The sequence below is a fragment of the Daphnia magna genome, linkage group LG6 (genome assembly GCF_020631705.1).
Source record: "Daphnia magna isolate NIES linkage group LG6, ASM2063170v1.1, whole genome shotgun sequence".
NCBI classification, from domain to species: domain Eukaryota; kingdom Metazoa; phylum Arthropoda; class Branchiopoda; order Diplostraca; family Daphniidae; genus Daphnia; species Daphnia magna.
This window is the reverse complement of record NC_059187.1, coordinates 7,720,553-7,747,369: the sequence shown is the minus strand read 5'-3', so window position 1 is coordinate 7,747,369 and position 26,817 is coordinate 7,720,553. Positions and strand designations below refer to the sequence as shown.

Sequence of the window (26,817 nt, the reverse complement as noted above, 5' to 3'; positions counted from 1 at the left end):
TGGATGGCGATGCGATTAGCCTACTGGTTTCAATTTCGCCCTTCCCTTGCTTTGGTTTGGTTTTTTCTCGCTTCTTTAATACGTTCATCCATTCGTCTTATCCTTTGTGCGTACCCCGTGTGTGTGTGCGCGCGCGCGCGCTGCCCGCGTGAGTGACCGTCTTCAAGGCCGTTGGTAGACGCACGTTGGGCTTCTCATCCGCGTTCTTCTTCCTTCTTGGATGGCGTTGAAAATAAAACACATTTCATAAATGAAAGACCCGCCCGAAGAAAAGGGAGGAATGCGGGAAGAAAACCGGACAAACGGAATTCGCGGTCGATTCACGTGAATTTCTTTCCCTTTTCTTAATGTTAGAATGAACGACAAACGTTGTTTTGTCTTTCCTTCGCATTTGTCGCAATCTACTCCCTTTCCTTTTTCTTCTTTTTTTTTTATTGTTTTCGAAATAAATAATAAGCAAAGTTACGCAATCGCCAGTAAAAGTCCGGGAAATAATTGAAAGATGCGCGCCAACGACCTGAGATTTTCTTCTTATCTTCGCTCCCCCCCCCAAAAAAAACTTGTTTCTTGATGTAATTATTTAAACTAAAAAGAGGCACGGGGACGCTAAATAAAAATGACGATCTCTGCATAGAAACGAGGAAAGAACAAGGTACAAGAGAAAAACTAAAAGGTAGACAGATGTATGTATGTCCTTGAGATGTTCATTCCGTTGGCGTGAAACATGCAAACTAGCCAGAAAGAGTAACGGACCAAGCTTCGACTCCCGCGGCTTTTCGCCTCGCCGGGCAATTGGTCTGCTTTTTTTTTTTTCTTTTCTCGAATGGATCTTTTAGACTTTCTTAATGGACCTTTTTTATTTTTTTTTTCTTTCTTTCATTCTTTCTTTTCTGCTTATGAGTTTTTTGTTTGAGGACCGGCGCAGCAATAACGACAGTGGCATTTCACCTCACGTGATATGCGCGCGCGCGCGTCTGGTGTTTAAAAGTCATTTGCGGGGCTGCCCGTTTGTCAAGTGTTAAAATAAGGTTGGAACCCAGATGGTTTTGCGCGTCTTTGCCGCCGCCACACGCAAACATTTTGTGACGACTACCTTATGAAAAGAAGGAAAAATCTTTTCTCGGTTAACTGTTGTGGTCTGCCAAACGGTGTGTCGATAAAAAGAGGAGGAAAAATCAACGAGAAAAAGAAAAAAAAAATATCTGTAAGCAGCAGCGGTTGTCATTGAGCATACAAAGCCAACCTCGTTATTGCCCCAAGAGAAAATGGTTATGTGCTAGAGGAAGAGATGACACCCCACCCAACTCTTTTTTTTTTTCTTTCTCCCGACCGTTCACTCCTCACGACGAACAAAACATGTCGTTAGGACTCTCTCTCGTTCTTCCCTATTTTTTTCTTCCCTTCTTCTGCTTGTTATTTATAAAATAGAACACATAAAGCTATAGGACGCTCTCCCCACCTCGGCCTTTTTTCAAATCGTAAAACACATGGAATCACCTCAAATGTGTCGTGCGTTTAAACGTGTTTGCGTCACTATGAAACGAATCATTTTTGACTTCTTTTATTTTATTTTATTATTTTTTCTTTTTACTTGTTGGGGTTTCCTTCTTATTATTACCTCCGGCAGTACACACCTATGCGGTGGCACTTTTGTATCTATATATATACACACAGACACACACACACACGAGTGGGACGACGAGAGATTCTTTGCTGTGTTCACGTTTTGGATGGTTGATTATCTTGAAGATTTTCAACAACAACCCAAAAAAAAAGAAGATGTGGGCGGGTTTGGCTTCCTGTCTCTGTCTACTCATCGAACCGGTAGAGAAAAGAGAAAAGAAAAAGTGGAAAAGGAAGCATATTTATTTATTTATTTATTTATTATTACGAAAGGGAAAAAAAAAAAAATGAGTCTAGGATTTTGAAGAAAGAAAGTGAAGAGACAACCCAGCGAAAAAAAAAAAAAGGAAGTGAGGCTTGTAGTTTCCCACTTTCTCGACAGCGGAAATGATTTTTTCTTCTTCTTCTTCGGTCTTCTTCCCCCCACCCCCTTACCTAACTTTCTGGGAACTCATTTCCTTCGCCGTCGTTTTTATTTTTATTTAATTTAATTTTTTTTTTTTGACTTTCTAATTTCTTTTTGGTTTTTCACATCTTTGGCGTTCGTCCTTAATGTTTGCTGGTTTTGCCTTGTTCGTCTGATTTCCTGGCTTTCTTCATCACTTCCTATTATCTGTTTTACCAATTAACCCCTTCCCCCGACTTGTCCTCCTCCTTTCTTCTTCCCGTTCACTTTTCTTTCTATTTTCCCCTTTTTGGTTTTTGCCATCGGATTGGCGAGCAGAGAAAGTTGCATTACCTATTTTTAAGATACTGTTGCATGCAGCGCGGTTCACTCGCTCAATCATTTATTTGTCTGTTTCTGTTGGCTTTGTGACTCGTGCAATGCGCTGGTCTTTCACTGAATCTCTTTGCATTGCTCAATGGTTCTGGGGGGGCTTATTTGGAAATGTATCCGACAACCACAACCTTGAACTGTCTCCGTATAAAAGAAACAGACGACTAGAGGCAATTTATCCATTGTTCCCCAACGATGAATTTTCACTTTTTATTTGTCACTTTTTATTTAGAAGAAAGGGGGGGAAAAAAATCACGTAACAGTTGAAATGAAGTGAAAAAAACCAGATCCCCTTTTTATCCAAACATGGACGTTTAATCAAAAATAAATGAACTAGACAAGTAAATAAAATGTGTATATATACATAAATAACAAAAATGCGTAGCGGGAAAGGGAACATCCAACTTCGGAATTTCAAATCAAAATGCGAGGGGAGATGTAAATGTGTGCGTTTGTGCAGGAAACTCATTTGCTTTTGTGTGTGCTGATTGGTCGTTTCGTCATAAAGGAAAAGGATAGACACCATTTTTTTGATGAGGTGCCGGAATTCGAAATCGCTGCCTGTTCTTTAATGGTAGTCGAAACGAGTTAACTGGTTGCATATGTCTCTACAAGTTGAAAACTTGGCAAACCCTTTCCGACTTTCTATCTAACGATGTGTTTATTTTCTATTTTGTTCTCTTTTTTTTTTCCCTTTTCGGCTCGCAGCTGTCAGCGACAGTTTCGACAATTTCCATCCGCCGTCGACGCCCTTGTCGGCTCATCCGCCCTCATCTTACGCCATCCATTCCCAGCAGCAGCTTCAACAGCAGCAGCAGCAACAGCAACAACAACAGCAACAACAGCAGTTGTATAGCAACAGCAATGGCTTGCTCCATTCACGCGCTGGAGGCGGATCCGCTTCTGCCGTGGGTCATCCGCCGCTGCATTTGCATGCGTCGATTCCGGGATCGCCGGGCAACGCTCACCACCACCATCATCTCCACCAACACCACCAGTTCCACCATCATCACAATCCGGCCGGCCCATCATCGGCCATGGTGGCTCTGCTGTCCGGCTCACCGTCCGCCAGCGGAGGCAACGTGCCCAGCGTCCCGACTTCGGTCATTCAAGCGCCTTCGACGGCCAGCCCCATCTCGAGCGGTGGCGGAAGTCCAAGCGGAGGGGAAGACAACTATTTCAACGAGCTCTACAACTTGGGTGTAGGAGGTGTAGGCAGTGTAGGAGGAGGCTATTCCGGCCAGTCGGGTCTCGAATCGCCTCACAGGCGGAAAAAGATGAAAAAACAACGTAATCCAGACGGCCCGGATGGATGCCCGTCCGGCAAGAGGAAAAACAGAGAAGGTAAACGAATTTTATTTTATTTTTCGAATAGGCCGATTAGTTTTTCAAACGTTGTAACACCTCTTTTTTTGTCTCTGTGTGTGTGTGTCTATTGTTTGGGGTTTGATTTGTGTGTAGCTGGATCAACGACGTACCTGTGGGAGTTTTTGTTGAAATTGCTTCAAGATAAGGACTGCTGTCCGCGCTACATCAAGTGGACCAATCGCGAGAAGGGCGTTTTCAAGCTGGTCGATTCCAAAGCGGTTTCCAGGTTATGGGGTCTCCATAAGAACAAACCCGACATGAACTACGAAACGATGGGTCGAGCATTGAGGTACGTTCTATCTTCTTTATTATTATGATTTTATTTGTATTTTTTCGAAAGCCGATACGCTTCATTTTTCCCTGTCAAGTTGATGCACAAAACTCAGTGGACAGATGTCGAAACAAGAAAATGTCAAATGTATACCACCTCCGATCAATAACAATGTGGTGTCTTTTTGTTTTGTTCTTTCTCTTGAATTGACAGGTATTACTACCAACGTGGCATTTTGGCTAAAGTGGACGGCCAACGGCTCGTCTACCAGTTCGTCGACGTACCCAAAGACATTGTCGAAATCGATTGTACGGGCGCCTAAGACACTTCTACAACAACCAGGAGAAGGAAAATAGAAAGAAGAAAAACAAATTCTTTCCCCCTCTCTCTCTCTTTTTTTGCTCATCTTCGTTCATCTCTACGTAAAGTGTGAAACGGATGGATGCCTCCGTGCGACCAGGTCGCTGAGAAGGAAAGGACAACAGCATTTTGACGGTGTGTTTGGAGGGTGTCTACCCTCCTCATTTTGCTCCTGGTTTCCCCCCTCCTCTTTAACCCCTTTTTGTCCAAGTGCCTTTTTGATCGGTTCGCTTCTTCTTCACGACAAAAAAGCAAACAAAACAACAACAAAAAGACAACAAATCTATCGCCCCTTCTTTTTTATGAAAAAAACAAAAAAAAACAAAAAAAACTTTTGAATTCGAGGAAATGATCCGATTTTCTTTCATCCCCATTTCTTCTTGTATCCCTTTGAATTGTTTTGCTTCAAAGGCCCGACCTTTTTTTTTGTTTGTTTGTTTGTTTCAGAGTTATTTTTGGGGGAGAAATTTGATTTTAGTTTTTTTTTCACTGTGTGTGTCGGAACCTCAACTGTGATGATTGTGCGCGCGTTAGTTGGAACGGTAAAACCCAAGAGCGATTTTTTAAAATTGAAATGCAGATAGGAAGGTTCGTTACAGTGAGACCCCACTAAGCCGAAAGAAAGGAGAGGGGCTCAATTCAGTATATAAGCGTATTATGTAATATTCAAAAAGGAAAAAAAAAATGTTTGTTTTGTTTAGTTATTTATAACGAGTTACAAAAAAAAAATATCGTAATCTGATCATCATCGTTGCATGTGTAATTTATACCAATCCCCTCCATCCCCTACAAAACACCTCGAGGATAGGAAAGATGACGACAGTTTGAGTTCGACTTATCATCGTTGAATGATGTGCGTATTTTATTATTCAGCGTGCAATGCAATATTGTAGTTTGAAATGATAAGATGACGAAGGGAAAGGACTAAGGGATGGCGAGGAGGAGAGAAAGAGAGAGTGCCTCGAATAGTTCAATGTTAATATAATTCTACATAGCGTTTTCTCACTTGTCCCTCCATTAAAACCATCAATTACGAAAAATAAAAGGTTAGAATTTTAAAAAAGAAAAAAAAAAAAAAATGAAGATGATGTAATATTGTTGATATCCCTGATTGTCGCATTTTCAAGTGCTAGAAGAGAAATGAAAAAAGAAAATCGAAAAAAAAAAAAAAGTTTATATAAAATGTTCAATTTGTTTTTGTAATGTACCTTCGACAAAACAGGTGATGGCCACCACAAAGGGAAACGCTAACGTGCTGTTATCTATATATACATATACATATTCGGGTTTCTAATGTTTGCGCTATATACTTAAGTTATTTCAGAACGAATGTCATTGCATGTCGTGGTGTGAAAAATGCCTTAATTTTGCCCGCCAGCCCCACCATTTCAATTTTGTTATTGTGACCCTGTAATCAACCACCAATCCCATTTTATCATCCAAGACGAATCCCAGTTTTCTATATCTTTTTTTCGCCTTTTTTTTTTAAATCGAGAAACCAAAACCGGGAGAAGGCTAGTTACACTCAATTAACCTACTCCAAAACCCAGAAATTTTAACAAAGAAAAATAAGAAAAAAAAACAAACAAAATCCCGCCCCGTACTTCAATTATCAAAAAATAGCGAAGAAAGAAATGGAGATCTCAATTCTGATCCCGTCTCTGCATCTCAGCATCACGTGACACGATGATGATTCGTGCCAAGAGTCCCTCTCCTCCACCCCACCCCCACCCCTCTCCCATCACACAAATGTTCTGCTCCGTTCAACGGTAAACTCTCCCAACCCACAAAACAGTTGTTATATGCCACTTTTCAGAAATTTTATTCCTCTTCAATTTTTGCCCCTTTCCCTATTGGTATCGATCTGAATCGGAAGACACACATTGGACGTGGATGCTCAGCAATGATGTCATTTGGGCTGGTTAGGTTTTCGGGTGGTTAGGGTTCGCGTTAAACGCGGCCCGTACACGTGTATATGTACGTCTTGACCTGCTTCGCTATTTTAAGGTGCGGCACGATCGATTCGAATTACGACACGTCAGCGATTTCATCTATTTTTAATGAGTGTGTGTGTGTGTGTGTGCGGCGATATGCAGTGCGTTATTGTAATTTCATTGAACCGCTTTGTATTTCTTTTGACCTGAAAAAAAAAAAAAGGAAAACTTGTGTGTTTGTGTGTGTGGCGGGTACATATGTAATAATACAATTGTCGTGTCTATACAATGTGTATCAAAGTGTTCATCTACGAAACTTTTTCATAATTCATCTTACAATAGAAAGGTGTGAACATGCAAGGAATAGTCACGCCGTTAAATAGTGATACACACCTGTTCCGAGAAATAAATGCCACTTTCTGTTGTCAGCCATGACACCTGAATCCACACACGTTCGCTGTGAACAATGGGCAAATCTACTTTTCCTGTGAGTGTATTTGCATATCATTTTGTTTCGTTTCGCAGGTGGCAACAACGAGCGAAGAGAATGCGGAACTCGAAATAAAACGTTCGATCGATGTTTTTATAAGAACATACGACAACGTTGGTTGTTTAGTCGTCTGTACCGTGAATTTGGGCGCGCAAACTGCCAGGCGTAAACTTTCGTTTTTCTCACTCTCACTGTGCACTCTGGGAAACGGCAGTAGAGGGTCGTCGTGTATCATCGCAGATGGGAATTCCTTTCCCTCCGGGTTTTAAAGCTTTTGAGGCCAACCGACCTACTTTGTTTTTCCTGCAACGTGTAAGTATCTATTTTTGCCAGAAATAAGGTTAATTGTGCCATAAATGTACGGCAGAGTCAACAGAAAATTGCTCATAAACCGTCATACCGTATACCAAACACGTGGTTCATGCCGAACTCATGTGTACCTAGCATAAATGTGTGATGTGTTTGATAAAATAACATGTGTAAAAGAGGCTCTGTATGCTGACCTTGGGTTTTGTGCAGTTTTTAATACCAGAGTGAAGCAAGCCAACTGCAGACAAAGACCAATGCATGGCTGAAGAGATTGTCAAGGAAAATGTCAGTTGTTTTTAGAAGCTGAACTTTCAGAAGTGCATATCCATTGTACTGTGTTGTTTCTCAGTTATCCTTCCAATATGCCCCACCCTCGAGAGAGGGTGTCTAAAAAGTGTTGTAATGTGATACAGTTAATCTGGTCAAACTTTGAATTGAGAAGATTATTTGTAATACCTTCTCTACTGCTTTTGCTTCATTACAGACAACTGGCACACGACACGCATTAGATGAGGTGCATTCGTGTGGCTGCACGGGTTCAAGCTTATTCCAAGAGGGACGTAAACGTCATCACCTAGATACACGTCAGCCTGTTCAACGCGAACGTCAAAATTTAAGGTAGGACAATGTTTTTCTTCACTCTCCATTAGCAGTGAAATAGATGGCAAAGCCATTATGTCTCACTCGCTACAAGAATAATGTTAGTTCGAAACTGAAAATACCACCGACGATATTTATTGATATGGATATACAAACCGCTTTCACTGATCAAATCGAGGCAGTTAAAAGGGCCGGACGCGTCTAAAAGTCATGCTAAGCACATTGAGGAAGGATACAACAAGGCAATTAGGACACCGAGAATGAGATAGAAAGGAGCGCCAGGAGTCTAAATTATGTGGAGAAAGCATCTACCAAAGACTCGACACTGGCATACGTCCCAGCTAAAAATCCGATAATACCGAAGACAATGATTAAAGCGTTTTTGGCCATTGTCCAACGTCCCACATTCGGCCAATAGGTGATTAGTTCCAGAACGGGGGGGAATACTAGAGCCTGTCGGGTGATAATCAATTCTTGTAATGTACTTGAAAGAGAAACTTGAATCAATTGAGTCTCTTACCAAAAACGAACTGCTAAATGCTCCCACCAACGAAATGAAGAGATCCAGTTTTGGAATGGCAGCCGCTAGGCATACTGTTTAAAAATATGATTCGAAATTAAAATTTTTGAATTGCGATTTGATTTTCTTTTCTAAAGAAAAACAAATTCCTTACAAGTTACTAAGACTAAAACGGTCCTGAATGTGTACTCGGCAATCAGTTGGTATGGACCATTTTGGAAATACGTAGATAGGCTTGGCCAAATGATTTCCATTGGGACGTAAAACTGTACTGCATAACTTCCGAGAATGGCCAACACCATCTGAGGAAGAAACATATTAGCAAATTTGTTTTCTCTCTTTGTTGTTCATCATGCTTTTTTGTTTTATTTACCATCAGTTTTACCAATTGTGCCAATCTAAAGAAAATATGGTGGAGAAAAGAAAAATTACTCAATATCGATTGGTGCATCGTATTTGTTTGCAATTGCCTTACAAGTCTTCTGATGGAAGATTGAGGGTAATGGATCCTTTGACGACTTCACCGTATTTGAGATAGCCGTAAAATCCAACTGCAAAATAGAGTACTGATACTGTAACCATTCCGGTATTCAAAACTCCTGTTAGTCCCTCGAATTGTTTTGGCGTCCTCATGTCTTTTTGTAATGGCAACACTAGCGATATTCCCTCAAACGCGAACACCGCTGTGCCAAAACTGTAGAACAATAATCAAAACTTAGAGACTTGCTTCATTTCGAAATAGCGTGCGTGCATCTACTATAGGGGGAGGGTTTTCCACGATCCAAATGCAGGCCGCGATGAGACGTTGGGTAAATCTTGAAGAATGTAGTAGAAGATGAGGACGAGGCTACTTGTTTGTAGAATGTTTGCAAGGAGGGAAACGGGCGAGAGGTATTTTAATTTACGAATCCAGCAGAGTGGGATCAAAAAAACCATCATAATAGCCATGTAAGATCGAATATCCAGTGCGGCACTTGGAAAATAGTGGGCAACAACCTTGAAGGGAAAAACGTCACTTAGACAGCGATTGAAGGCATGAGATAATAAATAGCCAAGTTTATACCTGTTCGAAATTGGTGGCTGCAAAAACAATGTACACACAGCAAAAGCCAAATTGTGTAATACACAGGAAAAGATTGATCAGCTTCCTATTTTTTAAACAATTAAGCAAAATGTCTACGTTTAAAAAGCTGGCATTCTTTTTCTTTGAAACTTAGCTAATTGTTTTTACCTGCCAAAATTACTGTATGGGACAAGCTTGGCTGGCCCTGTTTGACAAGCAGTTTCTACTACATCTGCATAGTCCATGAAGTGATCACCTTTCCTTCTTTTCATGACTGCTGCACATTTTACCTACATGAGTTGGGGAAAAAAATTATTGTTGCTCCAAATTAACACTGTTGGATAAATATTAATTTTTTTTTTTACCAAGATGTGCATGCCTATAAAACAAGAAAAGTGAAGAGTTTTTTGTGAATTGTTGGAAAATAGAGAAAATTCAGGCATGTTAATGTTATAAGTAAACAACAATTGTTTCATGGAACGGTGAAAACTTACAGTGGACACATATGACAGCCATGAGAGGTATCCCAATTGAACCAACCACCAAACCAGCATTTTTGAATGCATCTGGCATGGCAAAAATCCCTGTGCCTATATTTCCTTTTAGTAGATGAACCATCGTTTCACAATTTCTAATGAATGACACATTGGATTGAAAAACATTTTGTAGGACACAAAATAGGTGAATACTCACGAAATCGGTCTGTGTGCTTGAGGGGGTTCTAGAGGTAATAGTTTTTGTTCTGAAGTTTCATTGTGATATTTGGCTTCATCGCCAATGTTGCTTTGACATGTAGCTTCAAAATCCTCTACTTCACCAATGATCTCTTCTTCTCCTGTTTCTAGAACACTTTATTTAATGGTTAATAGGGCTCCATGAGACGGTTACTGCTGTGTAGTAATACTTAATGCTGAAGCAAACCAAAGGTTCTGTCACTGCTGTGCGTTCTGGAGACGATTGTTGGAGAAGCGGTTGTTTTTCTTGAGAATTGAGGCTTTCTTGTGACCCACGGTTCATTTTCGATTTGTTTGTTTTCTCTTTCTTTTCTTTTGATAAAATGTTTGATTGGAAAAACTGCAGCGAGTATTGAAATACTGAGTTTAACAGTACGCTTAAGCCGTAAAATTCTGGGGGTGTTTTTACAATTTACACAAAGATTTGGTGGACTTTATTGCTTGACCAACTAGAAATTCGACTATAAAAAATGAGTTGCATTTTGCACTGTTACTCATGAACGATGTAAAAGAGACGTTACTGGGTTCTGGTTACTTGACAGTTCGGCATTGTTTTGATGTGATAGGGCATCTGGCGACGTAGGACGTAAATATTAGTTACTGTTTAGTTCGGCAAATTTGTGGAGCGGCTTTCAAAGTTTCAACAGGATATCGATAGGCTGCTTCCTCAAAAAAATATATCTTTGTGTGGGGGCTTTTCTGGTGCGCCCCACTTGTACCCGAATAAAGATATAGCTACGAATGTAAATTTTGTTTGATGGTTACGGGTGGTTACAATCCACAAATTTGAAATCCCATTGAACGAAATTTCTTTTTTGAATGAAATTCTTTTTTGAAGTACCTGGTGCATTTTAAAACAAAATACTAAAACGTGGCTAGCCTTTTACTAAAGAATAACAGAGGGGAAATCCAATCATGTGGTAGGAGATAAAATTTTCTTGATGGAGGCGTATGTACCAGATGTAAAGCCAGTCAAACCGAAAATCACAATCAGGAAATTCTTGACAATAGCCATTTTGCTAACATCAGGCCAGCAAGTCACAATCTCCAATATCGGCGGAAAGATTAAGGCCTGTTGTCCAAGTCAAGAATTAGTAGATTATCCGATTGTTGTGCTAATCGTATTTACCAATAAAGAGCCAGTCATTGCACCAACAAGCGAAATGTACAGATCTATTTTTGGTATTGCAGCAGCCAGACTGACTGTAAATCGAAAATAAGAGATTAAGTTCAATCCTGAAATTGTTTTTTTTTTTGTTGTTGTTGCGCTACTTACGAGTAAGCAAAACCAATAAAGTTCTGAACATCAGTTCAGACACTAGCGGATGCTTGTTGAATGTTTCTATTTTCTTCTCGAGCACTGGCCATAATATTGGAATGGGAACGTAAAACTGCCTAATAATTTACCAAGGTTTTCCTATAGTTACACATTAAAAAGAAAATCTGGAATAAATATACATACATGGTATAACTTCCGAAAATGGCTAAAACCATAAAAACTTTCACCAGCCGAGCCAATCTGTAATAATTTAGGAGAACCTTGGTAATTAAATGCAGAGTGATTGCATGCTGTAAACGATAAAAAAAAACAAAAGGGCGTACATTTCATCTTGCGGGAGATTAAGCGTAATGGATCCCTGAATTTCAGCTCCATATTTGAGGTATCCTAAGGAGAAAGGAGTGTATGTACTGACACGATTCGGTAATTGATAATCAAGAAAGACAACCATAAAAGCCCATCGCTAATGCTAGGCAAGTCACGAGAATCATTGCTACGTTGAGGATTCCGTTCCAGCCCTCAAAATCCCGCGGATGACGCATGTCTTTTTGAATGGGCAAAATAAGACCGATGCCTTCGAACGAGAAAACGACCGTCCCGAAAAAAAGTGAAACTCCAATCCAGTTGTTGAAAGCTGGCGTTGAATCCATGGGGGGCAGACCATCTCGAGCGATGTAGTAAAAGACAATGACGATGCTAATTGATTGCAAGATATTAGCCAGCAATGAGACAGGCGCCAAGAGTTTCAAGTCACGTAACCAGTTGAGGAAAATGAGAGGAATCGTGACGAGGCACATAAATTGCCGAACGTCCCATTGTAGATGGGGTGCGTAGTAATCGACAACCTTTCAATCAGTTATTTTACCCTTTCGTGTCGTGGATTCTGCTTTTGATTTATTTACCTGCTTCAAATTTGTGCTGGCAAACACCACGTAAACACAGCAAAATCCCAACTGAGTAACGCAAATGAATAGACTCACCAGTACCCTGTGAAATCAAAACCTTGTTGAATTTCTATTGTGTTGCTCTTTGATGCCATGGTTTACCAACCTAGCTAACTTTGCATGTTTCACAAATTGCTGCGATCCAGTTTGAAAAGCGATTTCTGCCACGTCGGCGTATGAAACGGACACTTCGTGTCCTTTTCTCTTTTGCAGTATGGCAGCGGACGTCACCTGAAACAAACAATTTTGAATTTTCCAAACATGAAACTGTTTTTTTTTTACGTGTTTTATCAGCCATTCAAACGAGGCAACTAAATCGTACCAGAATATGCATGCCTGGTGAAATGGATTAAAAGGTTAACTAGGGATGCTGCTTAACTGAAAATTGAACCGTGTTTTACAATGGGTACATATGCAGGCCGTGATGATTGTTAGTACGCTTCCCGTCCACAATCCGGCATTTTGAAACGCACCTTTTCAATGCAAAATGATAAATTCGGTTCCACTTTCACGTGTTGTTATCTCGATAACATTGTCTGTAACGAAAATACCTGGCATAGCGAATAGGCCTGTACCAATATTTCCCTTCAGCAAGTGAAGCATCGTCTCAAAATTTCTTTTCAAACAATTTTGCATTAGCTATCAGCTGGACAATTTGGTGGTTTACATATTTACGAGATCGGTGTGAAGTTTTCATCTCTAACGGTAGTAACGGCTGTTGCGATTTGTCGTTTCGGATTGCAGGCTGATGGTTGACTCAGTAATGGGATCGTGCTGTCACTAGCAATAAACGTATCATGTTTTTTGAAAAACATTGAACAGAGCCGTTTCGTCTGTATGTCTGTCTCTTGACTGAAGGAAATGTCTTTGTTCCAGACGAGCTAACACTTTTTCTACTGATTGTTTTTTTTTGTTTGCTTTTGCCATTCAATTCTTTCCATTTCATAGAAATGCTGTTTAAACATTGTGCGCCTTTCGGGTTTTCAGGGATTCCCCATTTTTTGCATCTTGTTTTGAAATCGAAAACGTTCCAATGATGTCCCGTATCTGTTGAAATCTAGACCTTTCCTCCCCTTTTTTTTAAATGTTATCGATCATCATTTTTCTCATCCCCATAATGAATCAGCATGACTTGGAGATTACTTTTTCCAACGTCCCCTAGCGAGATTACGCAGAATTCCAAATACGTTTGCACCATGGGAAAGACATGAAAGCTAGAAAAAGAAGCAAAAGCCAAATTCCATTGTGCAATTTCAGTTTATTTTTGAAGTAGATTTGCGGAAAAATGTGCCTCCCTTAACTGGACGTATCTTTCAATTCTGAAAACTTAAATTTTGAAGCTGGTCTGGTCTGACAATTGTTCCTATCCAGTGAATTCTTGGACGATGGCTAAAATGGTGGAGTAGGTCCCCGTTACGAAGCCAACGATTCCGAACACAAGAATTACGATGTCCTTTGTGAGAATGGATTTGCTTATGTTTGGCGCGCAGGTGACGTATTCGAGAATAGGTGGAAGAATAAGTGCCTGCGAATGTTTTGTCATTAGCGACGCCGACCGTTGTCCAATCGAATATATTTTTATTTATTTTTTTGCATTCCTTACCAAAAAAGTGCCCGTAACGGCTCCCACAAGCGAAACGACCAAGTCAATTTTTGGAATAGCTGCTGCCAAAAGCACTGAAAGAAAGAATGATTTTAAAATTGCGGTAATAGGACGAGCTTTTTCTTAACTTACGAGTAACTAGGACCATAAATGTGCGAAATGCAAGCTCTGCGGCGAAATCATTCTTGGTGTAACGAGCAGCGTATTTTGACAACGTGGGCCACATAATTGGAATCGGAACGTAAAACTGCCTGTTAGAAATCAAATTCAAAATCTCATTTTTCCTTTAGAATTGTGTCCGTTAGAACTTGAAAATCAAATTACACGGCATAGTTTCCGCAGATAGCCACGACCAAAAGAATTTTTACAACTTGGGCCAACCTGTCACAGTTAAAAAAGCAAACGTGTCAATTAAAATGTTCTGCCTGTTGTTTAACCTGAACTCACACTTCGTCTTGTGGCAAATTCAGGGTAATGCTCCCTTCAATTTCTTCCCCGTATTGCAAGTAACCTACCCGGAACAGGTACAATACATCGTGAAACAGTAGAATTATTTGTATTCTTTTTTAATAATAATTTAAAAATATAAATATATAATAATACCAAAGAAACCCATGGCGATGTAAATGCAGGTCACGATAGTCATTCCAGTATTTAGAATTCCTGTCCATCCTTTGAAATCCCATGGACGTCGCATGTCCTTTTGCAAGGGCAAGACCAACGTAATCGTTTCTAGTGAGAAGATTGCTGTACCGAAAAACAAGGGCACTCCACCCCAGCTCCCGAACGCGGGCACAGAGTTGATGGGTGGCAAAGGATCGCGGAAAATGTAGTAAAAGACGACGACGATGCTTGACATTTGCAACACGTTGGCAACCAGCGAAACGGGCGCCAACAGTTTGAGGTTTCGAATCCAATTGAGAAATATCAGTGGAATGGTTAGAATGCACATGTATATGCGCACATTCCATCTGATATCTGTGTAGTATTCAATCACCTAATAGAAATTGATTCTTCATCTTGAATAGTAATTTAAAGGCGTGTGTGAACAACGTACCGCTTGCAAATTCGTGCTCGTAAATACCAGGTAAACAACGCAGGCGCCAAAATGCTTGAGGCAAATGAACACGTTAACCGTAATGCTACAAATGATGACATTGACAATTCATTTGGTTACGGGGGGAGGAAAAAATTTTAAGCAATCTGTACCCGAAAGCTCTCGCGTATTTTGCATATTGAGGTTGTCCCGTGCGACAAGCCATTTCTGCTGTCCCCGCATAAGAAATGGAAAAATTCGCGTCCCTCCTTTTCATGACAGCTGCGCACTTGACCTGCATCGTAATTTTATGATTTGTTTTATTATTGCGTCGGCTAAGTCAACATTAAAGTTATTTACCAGCATCTGCATACCTATATAAAAATAAAGGACAAATTAGAAAGCAGTTCATTGATTTTTGGAAAAAAAAATTGCGACTTGCAGTGAACACAAACTATGGCTATGATTGGAAACATTCCGAATCCAACCCAAAGTCCTGCGTTTAGGAAAGCTGATGGCAATGAAAAGATCCCTGTGCCAATGTTTCCCTTTAACAAGTGAGCCATCGTCTCAAAGTTTCTATCAAAACATATTATTTGCCATTAATGGAAAAACAATCAGTCATTGCAAATGTTAGTAATTTTTGTTTTGGTACGAAATAGTTTGGGGAATTTTCTTGTCGGTTGTTACAGCAATTTCAGCATCTTTCACATTGGCACTCTCCGATTTGATGCTATTGCGTTTGTCATCGATCTTGACCACATCTTGCAGGGGAATTTCTGTCACTCCTTCACTGTTGCTGCTGACGTCTCCCTCATTTTTGTCCCCCATCGCTGCAAACTAATATTTGGATGTAAATCTCCTGAATTTGTCTGACCAAATAGTTCAGTCTGTTAAGCTGCCTATCCTTGGGTCACAGACTACTATCGACTGACAGAGGTACACCATTTGGGCTTTGACGTCGTATTATCATTATGTACAGTGGATTAAATGATACAGCGTTATCACTTATCAATCAATGCCTGACAGACGATTGCACTGAAGGACATTTTTATGGAATTTCCATTTTTTAATTTATTATTATCATTGTTTGTTTGTTTTTTTCAATTAGCTAGTGCATCAAAACGTATTGGAAGCGTTTCAAGCTATTCATTATGCGTTACTAGTCCGAGCCGCTAAATTCTTGCACGATGGCTAAAATTGCAGCGTAGGTGCCAGTACCGAAGCCGATTACTCCGAAGACGAGAATTAAAACTTCTTTTGTGATCGTTATTTTGCTGACGTTAGGCGCTTGAGTGACATACTCGAGTAGTGGCGGGAAAATCAGAGCCTGCGAGAAATTCAAATTTTGTATAGATGTCAGTTTGTAAAGATCACTTTTTTAACGTTTTTACCAAGAAAGAGCTTCCGAATGCTCCGACAAGCGAAATGAACAAGTCAATTTTGGGAATGGCCGCGGCCAGAAGCACTGAAACATAAAATGATTTTTAAAAGTCGAAGTTTTGGAATGCATTCAGCGTTTTTTTTTTTACAAGTGACAAGCACCATAAATGTGCGAAAAGCCCGTTCAGCTGCCAGGTCATTGCTCGTGTATCGAGCTGCATATTTTGACAATGTAGGCCAAATGATTGGGATCGGAACATAGAATTGCCTGTTTGGAATTAAGTTAAAAACATTAATTCATTGCATGGTGGATCTTTGCTAATAAGAATAATACATCGCGTAATTTCCGCAAATGGCTATAACCAAAAGTATTTTCACCACTTGAGCCAAACTGTCAAATGATAGCCGAATGGTTAGTAACTCAATTGACTCGTTAAATTTAATTTAATACTCACACTTCATCCTGTGGCAAATTAAGCGTAATACTTCCCAAAATATCTTCTCCGTAAGCCAAGTAACCTAATCGAAATGCAAATGTTCCGTTAGCTGCACATTGATAATAAAATTTTAAAAAATAAAAAATCTAATCGTACCGTAAAAACCCATTGCGATGTAAATGCAAGTAACAATAACCATTCCGGTATTGAGAATTCCAGTCCATCCTTTAAAATCCCATGGACGACGCATGTCCTTTTGCAACGGTAACACCAATGCGATCCCTTCGAAAGTGAAAACGGTCGTACCAAAGAACAAGGGTAGGCCTCCCCAGCTGCCGAAAGCCGGAACAGAGTTAACTGGTGGCAGTGGATCTCGGAAGATGTAATAAAAGACGACGACGATGCTTGACATTTGCAAAACATTGGCAATTAAAGACACGGGTGCCAACAGTTTAAGGTTGCGAATCCAGTTGAGAAAAATGAGTGGAATTGTTAGAAAGCACATGTAAATCCGCACATCCCAGCCTAGTTCGGTATAGTACTCAACAACCTAATTCAGCGTTGCAATTGGATTAGTATATATGACATTGAAACGCGAAAATATCCGTTTTACCTGTTGCAAGTTGGTGCTCGTGAAGACCAAGTAAACGCAACAGAAACCAAACTGTGTGATGCAGATGAACACGTTGATTGTTATACTGCAACGAATTTTATTATGAAATCTGTTGATGCTTCATGTAAATTTGTTTTCCTAAATCTTTTAACTCACCTAAAAGCCCGACCGTATTTTGCAAATTGAGGTGGTCCTGTGCGACAAGCAGTTTCTGCAACGTCAGCGTAGGAAATAGAAAAATCGCCTTCCCTCTTTTTCATGATGGCTGCTGATTTTACCTTAAAATGTGATTGATAGTTGCATCGTTAGTGCAACTTAAAAAAGAAAGATGGATAGTTTTGGTTGTCCAATATACTTACCAGCATTTGCATACCTAAAATAGGGAAGGCAAGTGAGCAGGTGTAATCAAATGGTTTTTGTTTTAAAGCTGTGACTTACAGTGGGTGCAAATAATAGCCATAACAGGAAGCAAAACGGATCCAACCCAAAGTCCTGAATTGCGGAAAGCCGAAGGCATAGCGAAAATTCCAGTACCGATATTTCCCTTCAGTAAATGGGCCATTGTCTCGAAATTCCTACGACGTTGGCTCAGTGAAAAACAATTGCATTTAAATTCCGTAATTGATCTTTTTTACGATATTGGCTGGTATGTTTGCTTCCCGGATGTAACAGCTATTTCGGCATCTTTAGAGCTGACAGATGATTCGGTACTTCGACGTTTGGCGTCATTTTCATTTTTGGTTAGCGACAAATCTTCTAATGGAATGTCAGCCATCACTTCACCGTTACCGTCTTCTTTATGATTTTCCTCCATCCCTATAAGTTTTGCAACCTTAAATTAAATTAAATTAAATTAAATTACAAAGACAATACCTCTACCGGACCTTTAGTTACTTTTATCGGTCCGTGGAGGTTATTGTCGACTGAACGGTGAAGATCATCTCCGTGTTTGTCTCGGCTCGACGAGTCGGTCTTATCACAATAAGTCATATGTTCGACGTTAGTTTTTTAACTATTTGACTGGCACACATGTCAATCATTCAGTATGGACATCTTCTTATCCCGGCATGATTAGATGCTTTTTATTTTTTTGTCTGTTTATTTTACAGGATTATCGTTTTGTCTATCACCTATTCGTTTCGTGATCGTTTGAATATTAATGATTGATGGTAGCTTTTCGTTAACAGCCTGACGCAAACATATCCTTTATGAAGCGTGCAAACATCCATGGTCTTTGACGTATCATCAGATATGGGGGCATTTTTGTGGCCATTGTGGCTTATTTTTGGTGATCGTATTTACAGCGGCGAAAATATTGTCGACTTGAATACATTGATTCTGATAGGTTCTGACCAAATAACGTAGAAATTGTTTAAAGTCCGCAAGTTTCTCCTCTCCCCCTATTTGACTGCTTTGGGCGGCGCGCACCTGCCTTCATTTGTTTCTTTTCGAAAACTTCAGTCCAACACTGAGTAGTCACAACAACTGCTTTTTAATATCTACAGCCAGGGTGTGCCTAAAATGCGCGCAACGCACCTGCGCGCCTGAACCCCCTAAACTGCGCGCAATCCCAGCGCGCTTGGACCACTAAAATGCGCGCTTTCATTTGCGCGCATTTCGCCCAAATTTGCGCGCATTTCTCCCAATTTTGTGCGCATTTCGCCCAAATTTGCGTGGATTATAGCAAAAGTAATTTAAAATTTCTTTTAAAAAAACACAACTCGTTAGGGTAACGTGATGGTAGCCTACATGTATTCCACGTTTCATAAATGTTGCACACATACTGACATTCAAATTTTATTTTGCACAAATTCTGCAGAACCATTTAATATCTTCTGGGGTTTCAGGCCATAATTCACACTTGCGGTGGAACCATTCTTTACATCCGTCGCACTGGATGAGATCCCACGGTGGTTCTTTTCCTATAGCTTTTTTATCAGAAGCTGCACTTTTTTGTTTTCAACAGTTTTCACTGTTACTATGCTAAAAAACTAAGTGCCTCTAATACTAGCGCCCATAGAATAAACTTCGAGAACATTATAATTTTATAATTTAGTTTATTTACTTATACATCATTTTTATTACACAGTGAAATAGGGGGTACACGATTTCATATTTGGGCGAAATGCGCGCAAATGAAAGCGCGCATTTTAGTGGTCCAAGCGCGCTGGGATTGCGCGCAGTTTAGGGGGTTCAGGCGCGCAGGCGCGTTGCGCGCATTTTAGGCACACCCCTACAGCCACGCCTTACCTTTTCGTCACACAAAATCAGAATAGGTAGATTTCGTATGTTTTTTTAGTAATTCCCAATATAAGAAAATATAAATGTTATCTTTACAAAACATTTCTCTTCTGGAGAAAAATATTTTCTTTCAGTTATTGTAATCAAAGACCTACATCCAACGTACTTAAAACCTCAGTTTTTCTTCCACTGACCCGATTTTTTTGTTCGTTTGTTTTGTTTTCTTTTTACTCTACCACGTCAGAATCTCAGAGGTTGAAAATGCAGGCTCAGCATGGCAGGCAAGGGAGAACCAGAACACCAAGTTTGGGTGGCACAAGCTCAATCTACTCCTATGCCAGTACCACCAGGACTATGTCCAGGTCCATGAAATCTTTACGGGTAGCGTGGTACAAAAAGCCTATATTGCAAGATGCATTTTTTACTGATATTCAAACAGGAGCTATGATAACAGCAATTTTTTCAATGGTAGGTTTTGGTTTACCTCTTATGACATGGGTGTACTCTTAAAACAGATATTTCATCATTTAGGTGATCAGCCTGTTTACCATTGCTACAGCGGTGCTAGACATCTACTGCTTAGGAATGACCAAGCCTGGGGTTACCCACTATGGTTACTACATTATGAGTTTCCAATTTGTTTATGTTGGCAACGGCAATGTCCGTAACACTCTTATTGTGTTTGCTCTGTTTTCTGCCATAGCAGCAATAGCTCTGTTTGTAACCAGCTGCATTTTGCTGAAAGCTCTTCGAAAAGAGATCGAAAAGGATATGGTTCCTTGGCTTTTTGCCTCGGGTATATTTTTTGTATGGCGTACCATTGCCATTATTTTTGCATCAATCGTTAACGATATGATATTTGGTTATCATATTTCCATGTGTCTGTTTTGGGTTGCTTTTATTTTGCTCGGGGCCTTAGGCTGGGTCATCGTCTATTCCCTTTATTTAGAATTAAGCGATTTGACAAAGCTCGAGGATTTGGCTCATTTGCGAATGGGGACAATGAGCAGTCTCAATATGACCCAATCCATTGCAGGATCCAGACCAACGACACCACATAGCACAGTCTCAACTGCACAAGTGGTCTGAATTTTGGAGATCTCGGGTTTTTGTTTTTAACTTGTTCCAAACCATTTCATTCCGTCCATTATATTTGTAATAATAAGGAATCTCGTTTCCTTTGTATCGACTTTTTGGCCATCACCAAGTTGTATAGTTGATTAGCCGGTTTTCCTACTTATCAGGCAAAGATGACAAGGAAAAAATAAAAGGCATACATTTTTACATGTTTTTATTTTATTCTCCATTTTAATTGAATTCCAGGTTATATGGCATGCAAACCACTTTCCTTGACATAATTCTCGTAAAAATTCACGGTTTCCGATGTGATGCGTGGTGTTACAACGGATAAAGAAAATTCGAAATGACCCCTGCAGATCTGTGTTGCTTTGATATCTTGCTCCAATGCTCTTAAAGCGGCTTCATTGCAAACAGCAGCAACCTGTATAATCAGAAAAAATTCATATAGTTCAAAAATTTTTCATAGCGGTTTAAATATTCAGAAAAACCTCTGCTCCAGAGTATCCACATGTATTGGATACAAGCCAATCCACTGAAACTTCAGGGTGGATGGGCATACTGTTAAATTTTAGCTGGATAATTTCTTTACGCGTGGCATCGTCTGGTAGAGGAACGTAGACTATACGATCCAAACGGCCAGGTCGAAGTAAGGCCTTAAGAAAAATCGACCGTAGTTGTAATTTGCGACGTAAATAATGCTTTATATACCATACCTTGTCAATCATGTCCGGTCTATTAGTAGCGGCAACAACTGTAACGTCTTTTAATGCTTCAATTCCATCCATTTCAGTTAACAGCTGTGCTAAAACACGGTCACCGACGCCAGCAGATGTGGATCCTGAACCCCTGGCCGATCCCAGGGCATCCAATTCGTCGAGGAAAACAATCGCAGGAGCAACTTGGCGTGCTCGCCTAAACACTTCACGCACAGCCCTCTCGGATTCGCCCACCCACTTGCTGAAGAGCTCTGGGCCCTAGAGTTGCGTTAATCTTCGAGAACTTTATTGAAGGTAAAACAAAAATACTTTACCTTTACAGCGATAAAGTTCAACCCACTCTCCGTGGCTAAAGCTTTGGCAATCATAGTTTTAGAACAACCGGGTGGTCCGAACATTAGTAACCCGCGCGGAGGCTCTACTCCGAGTCGTTGAAAAGCTTCCGGATAGCGCAAAGGCCACTCGACAGCCTGTTTTAGTTTAAGTTTCAAATCCGCCTGGCCTCCAATGTCTGTCCAGCGAACCTTAACAAAGAGAAAAATGTTTATTTTTTCAAGTGTTTGTGTGCGGATAGAGCCGGATCACTTAATAGCCGTCAAATCTTACGTTAGGCACTTCAACAAGCACTTCTCTCATTGCACTCGGTTTGACTAAATGTAAAGCCTGCTCGGTGTCTTCAGCCAATAGAAAAACATCGATGGTAGAATCTTGAAAGTAAGTGGTAAAAACGTTGGTATTGAACTGAAAGAACTGCGGAATCAAATACGATTACCAGGAGACGTGCTGGATATGATGCGCTTGGCGGCAGCTAGTGAAGCTTCAGCACAAAGGAGCGATAAATCTGCCCCAACGAAACCATGTGTAATCGAAGCTAGATGGTCGATTTCTTTGGCATTTAAACGATGTGGAATTTTTCTGAGAAGAACATTAAGAATGTCTTTGCGCTCAGCAACGGTTGGGGCCCTGATTTCTAATTCGCGATCTAGTCGACCAGGTCTCCTCACGGCGGAATCTAGTACATCAGGTCTTTGTACGTACAAAGTTTTGTTGATTAAATGGTGCTGCGTTTTTTTTAGGCGAAGAAAAAATGAACGTTCGCACCTGCTCGATACTCCAATTATCGCCACGCGGGCTTGAGGTGGAATAGAATCGATCATCGACAACAGGGTGGCGACCACGCGGCGTTCCTGATCGCTATGAGATGATGAGCTCGAATCTCGTTTAGGGCAGAGTGAATCTATTTCGTCCAAATAAATGATGCAGCAATCTCTAAAGGAAATAATAGTATTTCATTTTTAGCGCGTGAATAGTCGAACATCATGTCGTATTACTTTTTGATGGCGTCTTCAAATTTTTCTCTTAATCGGGCTTCGGTTTCCCCATAATACTTGCTGAACAATTCCGGACCTTGAATTGTAACCATAGGGACTTTAAAGTGGCCGGCAACAGCTCGAACTAGGAGTGATTTGCCCGTTCCTGGAGGCCCGTACAAGAGCACTCCTCTTGGACCTATGCCTAAAAGTCTTTGGTTAACAATAGCCTAATTTATCTGGGATCAAACTATTACTTTTTGACGTGGTAGTTGCTTGAAAAACGCTGGTACACAATTTTTTGAGCTCTTCTACCACTTCGTGACCTCCACCAAAATCAGTCAGCTCTACGTACGAGGGCTCAGATGAAACCTCATTCGGTGCATCGAAACAGATTTGAGTATTCGAGAGAATCAACGAATAGACACGAGAATGGACGGTATCCATAGATAGTGAACTCATTCCAGCTGAAAGGTCGTCATCTGATTTTTCGCTGTCAAGTCGAATCACCTTCTCCACTGTAATCAGCCATTTTTTCCCCATGTGTTTAAGGACCAAGCGATTTCCCTTTCTAACCAGGTGATTGTCAAACTGATGAAGAAATACATTTTCTAGTAGACTTGTTTCAAATGGAGGGCTGTCTCGTAAAGCAATTTTCAGATGCACTCTTGCAGCTATGTATTTTTCTTCACCTGGAGAAAATATGTAAAGATTTTTTTGCTGGTCCATGGATAACAGCCTTAAAACTTGAGAAAAAATTGAAGCATTAGACATTGAAATTCAGTGGGGATTTTAATGATAAAATACTTTCAGGGTCAATGAAGACTGATGATGGTGGGATGTGGCAGCAGGGCCAGGCAACAAAAGTGGACGATTTAGATTCAAAAGTCTCAACTTCAACGTGAGATCCTATCACTATCCCACACAACTGCATTGCTGAGGGAGAAATCAGGACAACATGGGACTTTTGCAGCTTATGCACATGCTGTAGACACTCTTTGCAGGCTTTGTCTTCAAGAACGCCGCAAAGACGCTTATTGCACACGAATCCATGGTTGACGTCGGCGTCTGTGAAATCATGACTAGCAATAGCAGAGCAAACCACCTCATGTCTGAGAGAATCCCGTAGGACAAAAGTTGCAGTACATGACATACAGTTTTTCCATTCTACTTTCGTACCAAATCGCGAAGGAGTCTGAGGAGTTTTGGGAGTTTTTGGGGCCATTGTTTACGAATTTGGCCCCGCTAGAAAAATTTGAAGCACATGTGACAGCAATCTTCAGTCGTCTGCTAAGGGTAATTTCTAAACAGTAGTCTACATGGCGTCAAATGTTTGGCCTTTGCCGTTCGCTGTGTCTACCAACTACCAGTTCTCGATCGAACTTGCTAAATGTTTGCACAAAAAATCGATTGTGACGTATTTTAAACTCCACTTTGCTCGTAGATGGTCACAAACTAATGCCTCTGATCAGGTTACATTCAAACCACAAACCGGCTAAGCGAAAACGCTACACAACGTTGAACTCCGTAAAAAAAAAGAAAAAAGTCATAGAAGGAAAAAACGCATTAACTTTTGAAAATTGAAAAAAACTTTCACCAGCTTGGGTGCTAAACTGCTAATCGTGCTTTCCGATCACGTGTGATGCTTGCGACGATACTCGAGGCAAGCTTCTACATATGAGTTCTTTTTACTACACTCGGGTCTTTTCCGTTAGCTATTCCCTTATTCAGAACATGAGTAGATTCTCTTAGATCTAACAAAATGAGGCCACTGCAGACAAACACATTGCATGTTGAAATCCGTCTAAGCGTCTAAACTTGCTCAGCCGAAAGCCAAATAGAATATTTTAAAGATCCGGCGTCAAGAACGAGGCCTACTTTTTTCGTTGACTCTTTGTAAGAAGACGACAAAAAAAAACACGTTCAGAAGTTTAATTCGGGCGTTCGGCGGCTATACACCACCTGGGTACGATGTCGTATAATGGATAATGTCATCTTCAATACCCAAGGAGAAAAAAAAAATAGAGAGGCAGTAAAAGAGGCTATTTAATTCTTTTTTTGGCCACATTAATGTTAATGGTAGGCATGTTGTAAAAGCGCGAAAGAAAAAGAAACTATAGTAATTGAAGACTCCCATCACCTTTTTATGCTACCCATTACGAGCCATCTTTGTATTTTTTACTAACAGTATTCGGTTGCTAGACGATGTCTTTTTAACACACGCCTCTTTGTTGACCATCTGTTTCATCTAAAGAATGAAAAGTAGCCCGTATTCCAGTAAAGTTGCGTTGAATTTAGTTTTTTTGGTGGAATTCTCATGATGGTTGTCTGACCTGTTTTTTTAAATAAACAAGAAGGATTTTTAGATTCTATTAAAATACTACAAAGGTCGATGTGACGGTAAGAATAACAAGTGAGACCAACATGAGCGCGCAATTTCAGAAGAGCCATTTTTTTTTCCACTAAAATTTATGAAATTTTTCATTAGCTTGCGCTTTAACAAATGAGAATCGTCTACTTTTTTGCATTGAGTAGTACACGTGACGATTAGGTGAATTCGTGATGCGTCATCCGATAAAACTTTTCACTTGACAAGCTTCTGTTTTTCAAGCTGACGAAAAATGGGATTTCACATCGCCTTGCTTGATCCCAACTTAATTCTACTCTCAGTAAAAGTTTAATACTCTTATCAATCAGACAGTAAAAACGTTGTTCAAGCCACTCTACTCAGCTGATTAGCAATTTAGTCACACAACGCAAGAAACCTTTTTACCTGATCCACACGCTAAAGTTCATGTCGTGAACGAAATTCGAGTTGATCGTCGGAGCTCTTTCATTTCTCGTTCCATTACCACCATTATTTTTACTTAGAACTTGCTTTCTTTTAAATTGAACATGCTTGGTCTCTATTTCTCTTGATTGAGTTTTTCTTTTTACGCTGTTCGTTTTTTTCTTTTTTTTGCTTCTGCGTCACGCCGACGGCCTGATGTCATACGAGGTGATGTGTTCCCACGAGCCCACATTCATCTTTGTTTTCGGTACCGCTCAGTCAGTGTAACCATGTTGCGTGAGTGGGGGGGGGGGGTGACCGTGAGTAAATAATAACCGTATTTTTTTCTTTCACATATCTTAAAAAAAATAAAAGATGGTTAATCGGATTACAGTCAGTTCATCTTTCATGAGATGTAATATGTATTATCTCATACTGTACGAATGATGTCTTTTAGAAGAAAAACAAATGTATTTGAATTTCGATTTAAACATTTGCACGATTTTTCGCGATTTTGGTGGCTCTGGGAAGTTTGCCCTTTGGACGATACCATATCGCTCTTTCGTATGCGGCAAGAAATTTCCAAATATTGCTAGATATGCTGCATCGGTATTCAACGCCCTCCTCTCCGAAATAGAAGTTTGTTTAGTACGCTTGCAGGATCGGTTCTTAAACCTCTCTCACAGTTTTCCTGAAATATTCTTTAGTGCAAAGTTTTGTCCAAACTAATGATTTCACTTTTTATTTTATTTTATTTATTTATTTATTTTTTTTTTAATAAAAAATTTATATCTGCCTTATCTTGCTTTATTGTGTCCAAGTTGAATCAAGGCGATTATTAAACTTGCGCGAGAGATTAAAGTTCAATTAGGAATTTTTTTGCCAGGCTTTCTAGTTTTATTGCATTACCTCTCGATTGCACTGTGTGAGCCAAATCAAACAAATGTAAAACTGTAAATATGCCATGTACCTTTATTATACCTAATCAGGAACTGTTGAATGTCTTATGCAGTGAATCGTTTAGGATGTACGTCTTATGGGCGTTTGCTACAGTGGCGAACATCTTTTTTCTTTCTTTCCAGACACCGCACCTAGAAGTGTGCCGGTATTATACGTCCCTGCATATTAAAGCATGTTCAGAATAGAGTGCTGTGTAGAAAGGAAAGTTAGATCATTGACTCTTTGTGAGGACTGCGAATTCGATTACACGATGAATAGCAGAACTCTAAGAGCTCTAAGGCTGATGCATTTTTCGCTGAATTAGTACGAGGGGGAAGAAAAAGGATTAAGAGGGCTGGAACCAAACGAAAAATGAACTCGTACCGGGCAAAGAGAATGTTCGCAATCAAACGGGC

The 26,817-nt window shown here is 40.1% G+C and overlaps 7 protein-coding genes across 14 annotated transcripts in view; 2 read left to right on the top strand and 5 right to left on the bottom strand.

The window, feature by feature from the left end:
- The window catches only part of LOC116924235 (ecdysone-induced protein 74EF), a 58,835-nt gene extending 52,217 nt beyond the window's left edge, over window positions 1-6,618 (top strand). For 4 of the 7 annotated variants that reach the window (XM_045175132.1, XM_045175131.1, XM_045175135.1 and 1 more), the window contains 2 exons: window positions 3,110-4,058; window positions 4,254-6,618. In XM_045175132.1, coding sequence (XP_045031067.1) covers window positions 3,110-4,058; window positions 4,254-4,362 — 1,058 coding nt within the window. In that variant the 3' untranslated portion in view covers window positions 4,363-6,618. The remainder of the gene's footprint in view (window positions 1-3,109; window positions 4,059-4,253) is intronic. The other 3 variants (XM_045175133.1, XM_045175136.1, XM_032930742.2) reach the window with 1 other exon arrangement.
- Window positions 6,619-7,852: 1,234 nt separating this feature from the next.
- On the bottom strand, window positions 7,853-10,591 carry LOC116924238 (proton-coupled amino acid transporter 1). Its single transcript, XM_032930744.2, has 12 exons — window positions 10,221-10,591; window positions 10,010-10,165; window positions 9,811-9,947; window positions 9,682-9,695; window positions 9,485-9,606; window positions 9,317-9,401; window positions 9,011-9,249; window positions 8,729-8,947; window positions 8,627-8,651; window positions 8,408-8,555; window positions 8,254-8,327; window positions 7,853-8,186 (listed from the first exon to the last, which is right to left on the bottom strand). The coding sequence occupies exons 1-12, from the start codon at window positions 10,331-10,333 to the stop codon at window positions 8,025-8,027; spliced, it is 1,494 nt and encodes a 497-aa protein (XP_032786635.1). The 5' UTR covers window positions 10,334-10,591; the 3' UTR covers window positions 7,853-8,024.
- Window positions 10,353-13,382, bottom strand: LOC116924241 (proton-coupled amino acid transporter-like protein CG1139). Its single transcript, XM_032930749.2, has 12 exons — window positions 12,949-13,382; window positions 12,825-12,889; window positions 12,675-12,746; window positions 12,596-12,609; window positions 12,380-12,504; window positions 12,232-12,316; window positions 11,778-12,174; window positions 11,653-11,716; window positions 11,513-11,569; window positions 11,327-11,445; window positions 11,180-11,253; window positions 10,353-11,122 (listed from the first exon to the last, which is right to left on the bottom strand). The coding sequence occupies exons 1-12, from the start codon at window positions 13,086-13,088 to the stop codon at window positions 10,964-10,966; spliced, it is 1,371 nt and encodes a 456-aa protein (XP_032786640.2). The 5' UTR covers window positions 13,089-13,382; the 3' UTR covers window positions 10,353-10,963.
- Window positions 13,383-13,511: 129 nt separating this feature from the next.
- On the bottom strand, window positions 13,512-15,858 carry LOC116924240 (proton-coupled amino acid transporter-like protein CG1139). Its single transcript, XM_032930748.2, has 11 exons — window positions 15,568-15,858; window positions 15,355-15,491; window positions 15,273-15,286; window positions 15,086-15,207; window positions 14,934-15,018; window positions 14,480-14,873; window positions 14,324-14,387; window positions 14,201-14,257; window positions 14,009-14,127; window positions 13,877-13,950; window positions 13,512-13,798 (listed from the first exon to the last, which is right to left on the bottom strand). Exons 1-11 carry the CDS (start codon window positions 15,741-15,743, stop codon window positions 13,637-13,639), a joined length of 1,404 nt encoding a protein of 467 aa, XP_032786639.2. The 5' UTR covers window positions 15,744-15,858; the 3' UTR covers window positions 13,512-13,636.
- Window positions 15,859-15,960: 102 nt separating this feature from the next.
- LOC116924239 (proton-coupled amino acid transporter-like protein CG1139) lies at window positions 15,961-18,316 on the bottom strand. 2 transcript variants are annotated; one of them, XM_045175138.1, is made up of 12 exons: window positions 18,219-18,316; window positions 17,981-18,161; window positions 17,784-17,920; window positions 17,705-17,718; window positions 17,502-17,623; window positions 17,346-17,430; window positions 16,889-17,282; window positions 16,751-16,814; window positions 16,630-16,686; window positions 16,445-16,563; window positions 16,307-16,380; window positions 15,961-16,242 (listed from the first exon to the last, which is right to left on the bottom strand). In XM_045175138.1, the coding sequence occupies exons 2-12, from the start codon at window positions 18,157-18,159 to the stop codon at window positions 16,075-16,077; spliced, it is 1,413 nt and encodes a 470-aa protein (XP_045031073.1). In that variant the 5' UTR covers window positions 18,160-18,161; window positions 18,219-18,316; the 3' UTR covers window positions 15,961-16,074. The 2 variants fall into 2 exon arrangements, with proteins under 2 accessions (XP_045031073.1, XP_032786638.2); XM_032930747.2 differs by lacking the exon at window positions 18,219-18,316 and having other exon boundaries at window positions 17,981-18,212.
- Window positions 18,317-18,781: 465 nt separating this feature from the next.
- Window positions 18,782-20,870, top strand: LOC116924244. Its single transcript, XM_045175142.1, has 4 exons — window positions 18,782-18,844; window positions 19,579-19,621; window positions 19,831-20,054; window positions 20,118-20,870. The coding sequence occupies exons 3-4, from the start codon at window positions 19,848-19,850 to the stop codon at window positions 20,673-20,675; spliced, it is 765 nt and encodes a 254-aa protein (XP_045031077.1). The 5' UTR covers window positions 18,782-18,844; window positions 19,579-19,621; window positions 19,831-19,847; the 3' UTR covers window positions 20,676-20,870.
- LOC116925340 (ATPase family protein 2 homolog) lies at window positions 20,861-24,326 on the bottom strand. Its single transcript, XM_045175137.1, has 10 exons — window positions 23,500-24,326; window positions 22,950-23,438; window positions 22,714-22,897; window positions 22,484-22,651; window positions 22,155-22,408; window positions 21,989-22,089; window positions 21,697-21,906; window positions 21,380-21,640; window positions 21,155-21,319; window positions 20,861-21,087 (listed from the first exon to the last, which is right to left on the bottom strand). The coding sequence occupies exons 1-10, from the start codon at window positions 23,915-23,917 to the stop codon at window positions 20,911-20,913; spliced, it is 2,427 nt and encodes an 808-aa protein (XP_045031072.1). The 5' UTR covers window positions 23,918-24,326; the 3' UTR covers window positions 20,861-20,910.
- Between the last annotated feature and the right edge of the window lie 2,491 nt (window positions 24,327-26,817).

Coding starts and splice junctions, on each gene's coding strand:
- LOC116924238 (XM_032930744.2), bottom strand. CDS start 10,333: ATGAACCGTGGGTCACAAGAAAGCCTCAATTCTCAAGAAAAACAACCG. Junction 9,948..10,009: donor CAAGCACACAGACCGATTTC/GTGAGTATTCAC, acceptor GTCATTCATTAG/AAATTGTGAAACGATGGTTC. Junction 8,652..8,728: donor AATCTTCCATCAGAAGACTT/GTAAGGCAATTG, acceptor TATTTTCTTTAG/ATTGGCACAATTGGTAAAAC.
- LOC116924241 (XM_032930749.2), bottom strand. CDS start 13,088: ATGTTTTTCAAAAAACATGATACGTTTATTGCTAGTGACAGCACGATC. Junction 11,446..11,512: donor ATTTTCGGAAGTTATACCAT/GTATGTATATTT, acceptor GTAAATTATTAG/GCAGTTTTACGTTCCCATTC. Junction 11,123..11,179: donor CAATGACTGGCTCTTTATTG/GTAAATACGATT, acceptor CTTGGACAACAG/GCCTTAATCTTTCCGCCGAT.
- LOC116924240 (XM_032930748.2), bottom strand. CDS start 15,743: ATGGGGGACAAAAATGAGGGAGACGTCAGCAGCAACAGTGAAGGAGTG. Junction 14,874..14,933: donor CGAGCACGAATTTGCAAGCG/GTACGTTGTTCA, acceptor AATTTCTATTAG/GTGATTGAATACTACACAGA. Junction 14,128..14,200: donor ATCTGCGGAAACTATGCCGT/GTAATTTGATTT, acceptor GATTTCTAACAG/GCAGTTTTACGTTCCGATTC.
- LOC116924239 (XM_045175138.1), bottom strand. CDS start 18,159: ATGGAGGAAAATCATAAAGAAGACGGTAACGGTGAAGTGATGGCTGAC. Junction 16,687..16,750: donor AATTTGCCACAGGATGAAGT/GTGAGTATTAAA, acceptor ATCATTTGACAG/TTTGGCTCAAGTGGTGAAAA. Junction 16,381..16,444: donor ATTTATGGTGCTTGTCACTT/GTAAAAAAAAAA, acceptor TTTATGTTTCAG/TGCTTCTGGCCGCGGCCATT.
- LOC116924244 (XM_045175142.1), top strand. CDS start 19,848: ATGCAGGCTCAGCATGGCAGGCAAGGGAGAACCAGAACACCAAGTTTG. Junction 20,055..20,117: donor TAACAGCAATTTTTTCAATG/GTAGGTTTTGGT, acceptor TTCATCATTTAG/GTGATCAGCCTGTTTACCAT.
- LOC116925340 (XM_045175137.1), bottom strand. CDS start 23,917: ATGGCCCCAAAAACTCCCAAAACTCCTCAGACTCCTTCGCGATTTGGT. Junction 22,409..22,483: donor ATAATTGGAGTATCGAGCAG/GTGCGAACGTTC, acceptor GTACGTACAAAG/ACCTGATGTACTAGATTCCG. Junction 21,320..21,379: donor GACCGGACATGATTGACAAG/GTATGGTATATA, acceptor ATTTTTCTTAAG/GCCTTACTTCGACCTGGCCG.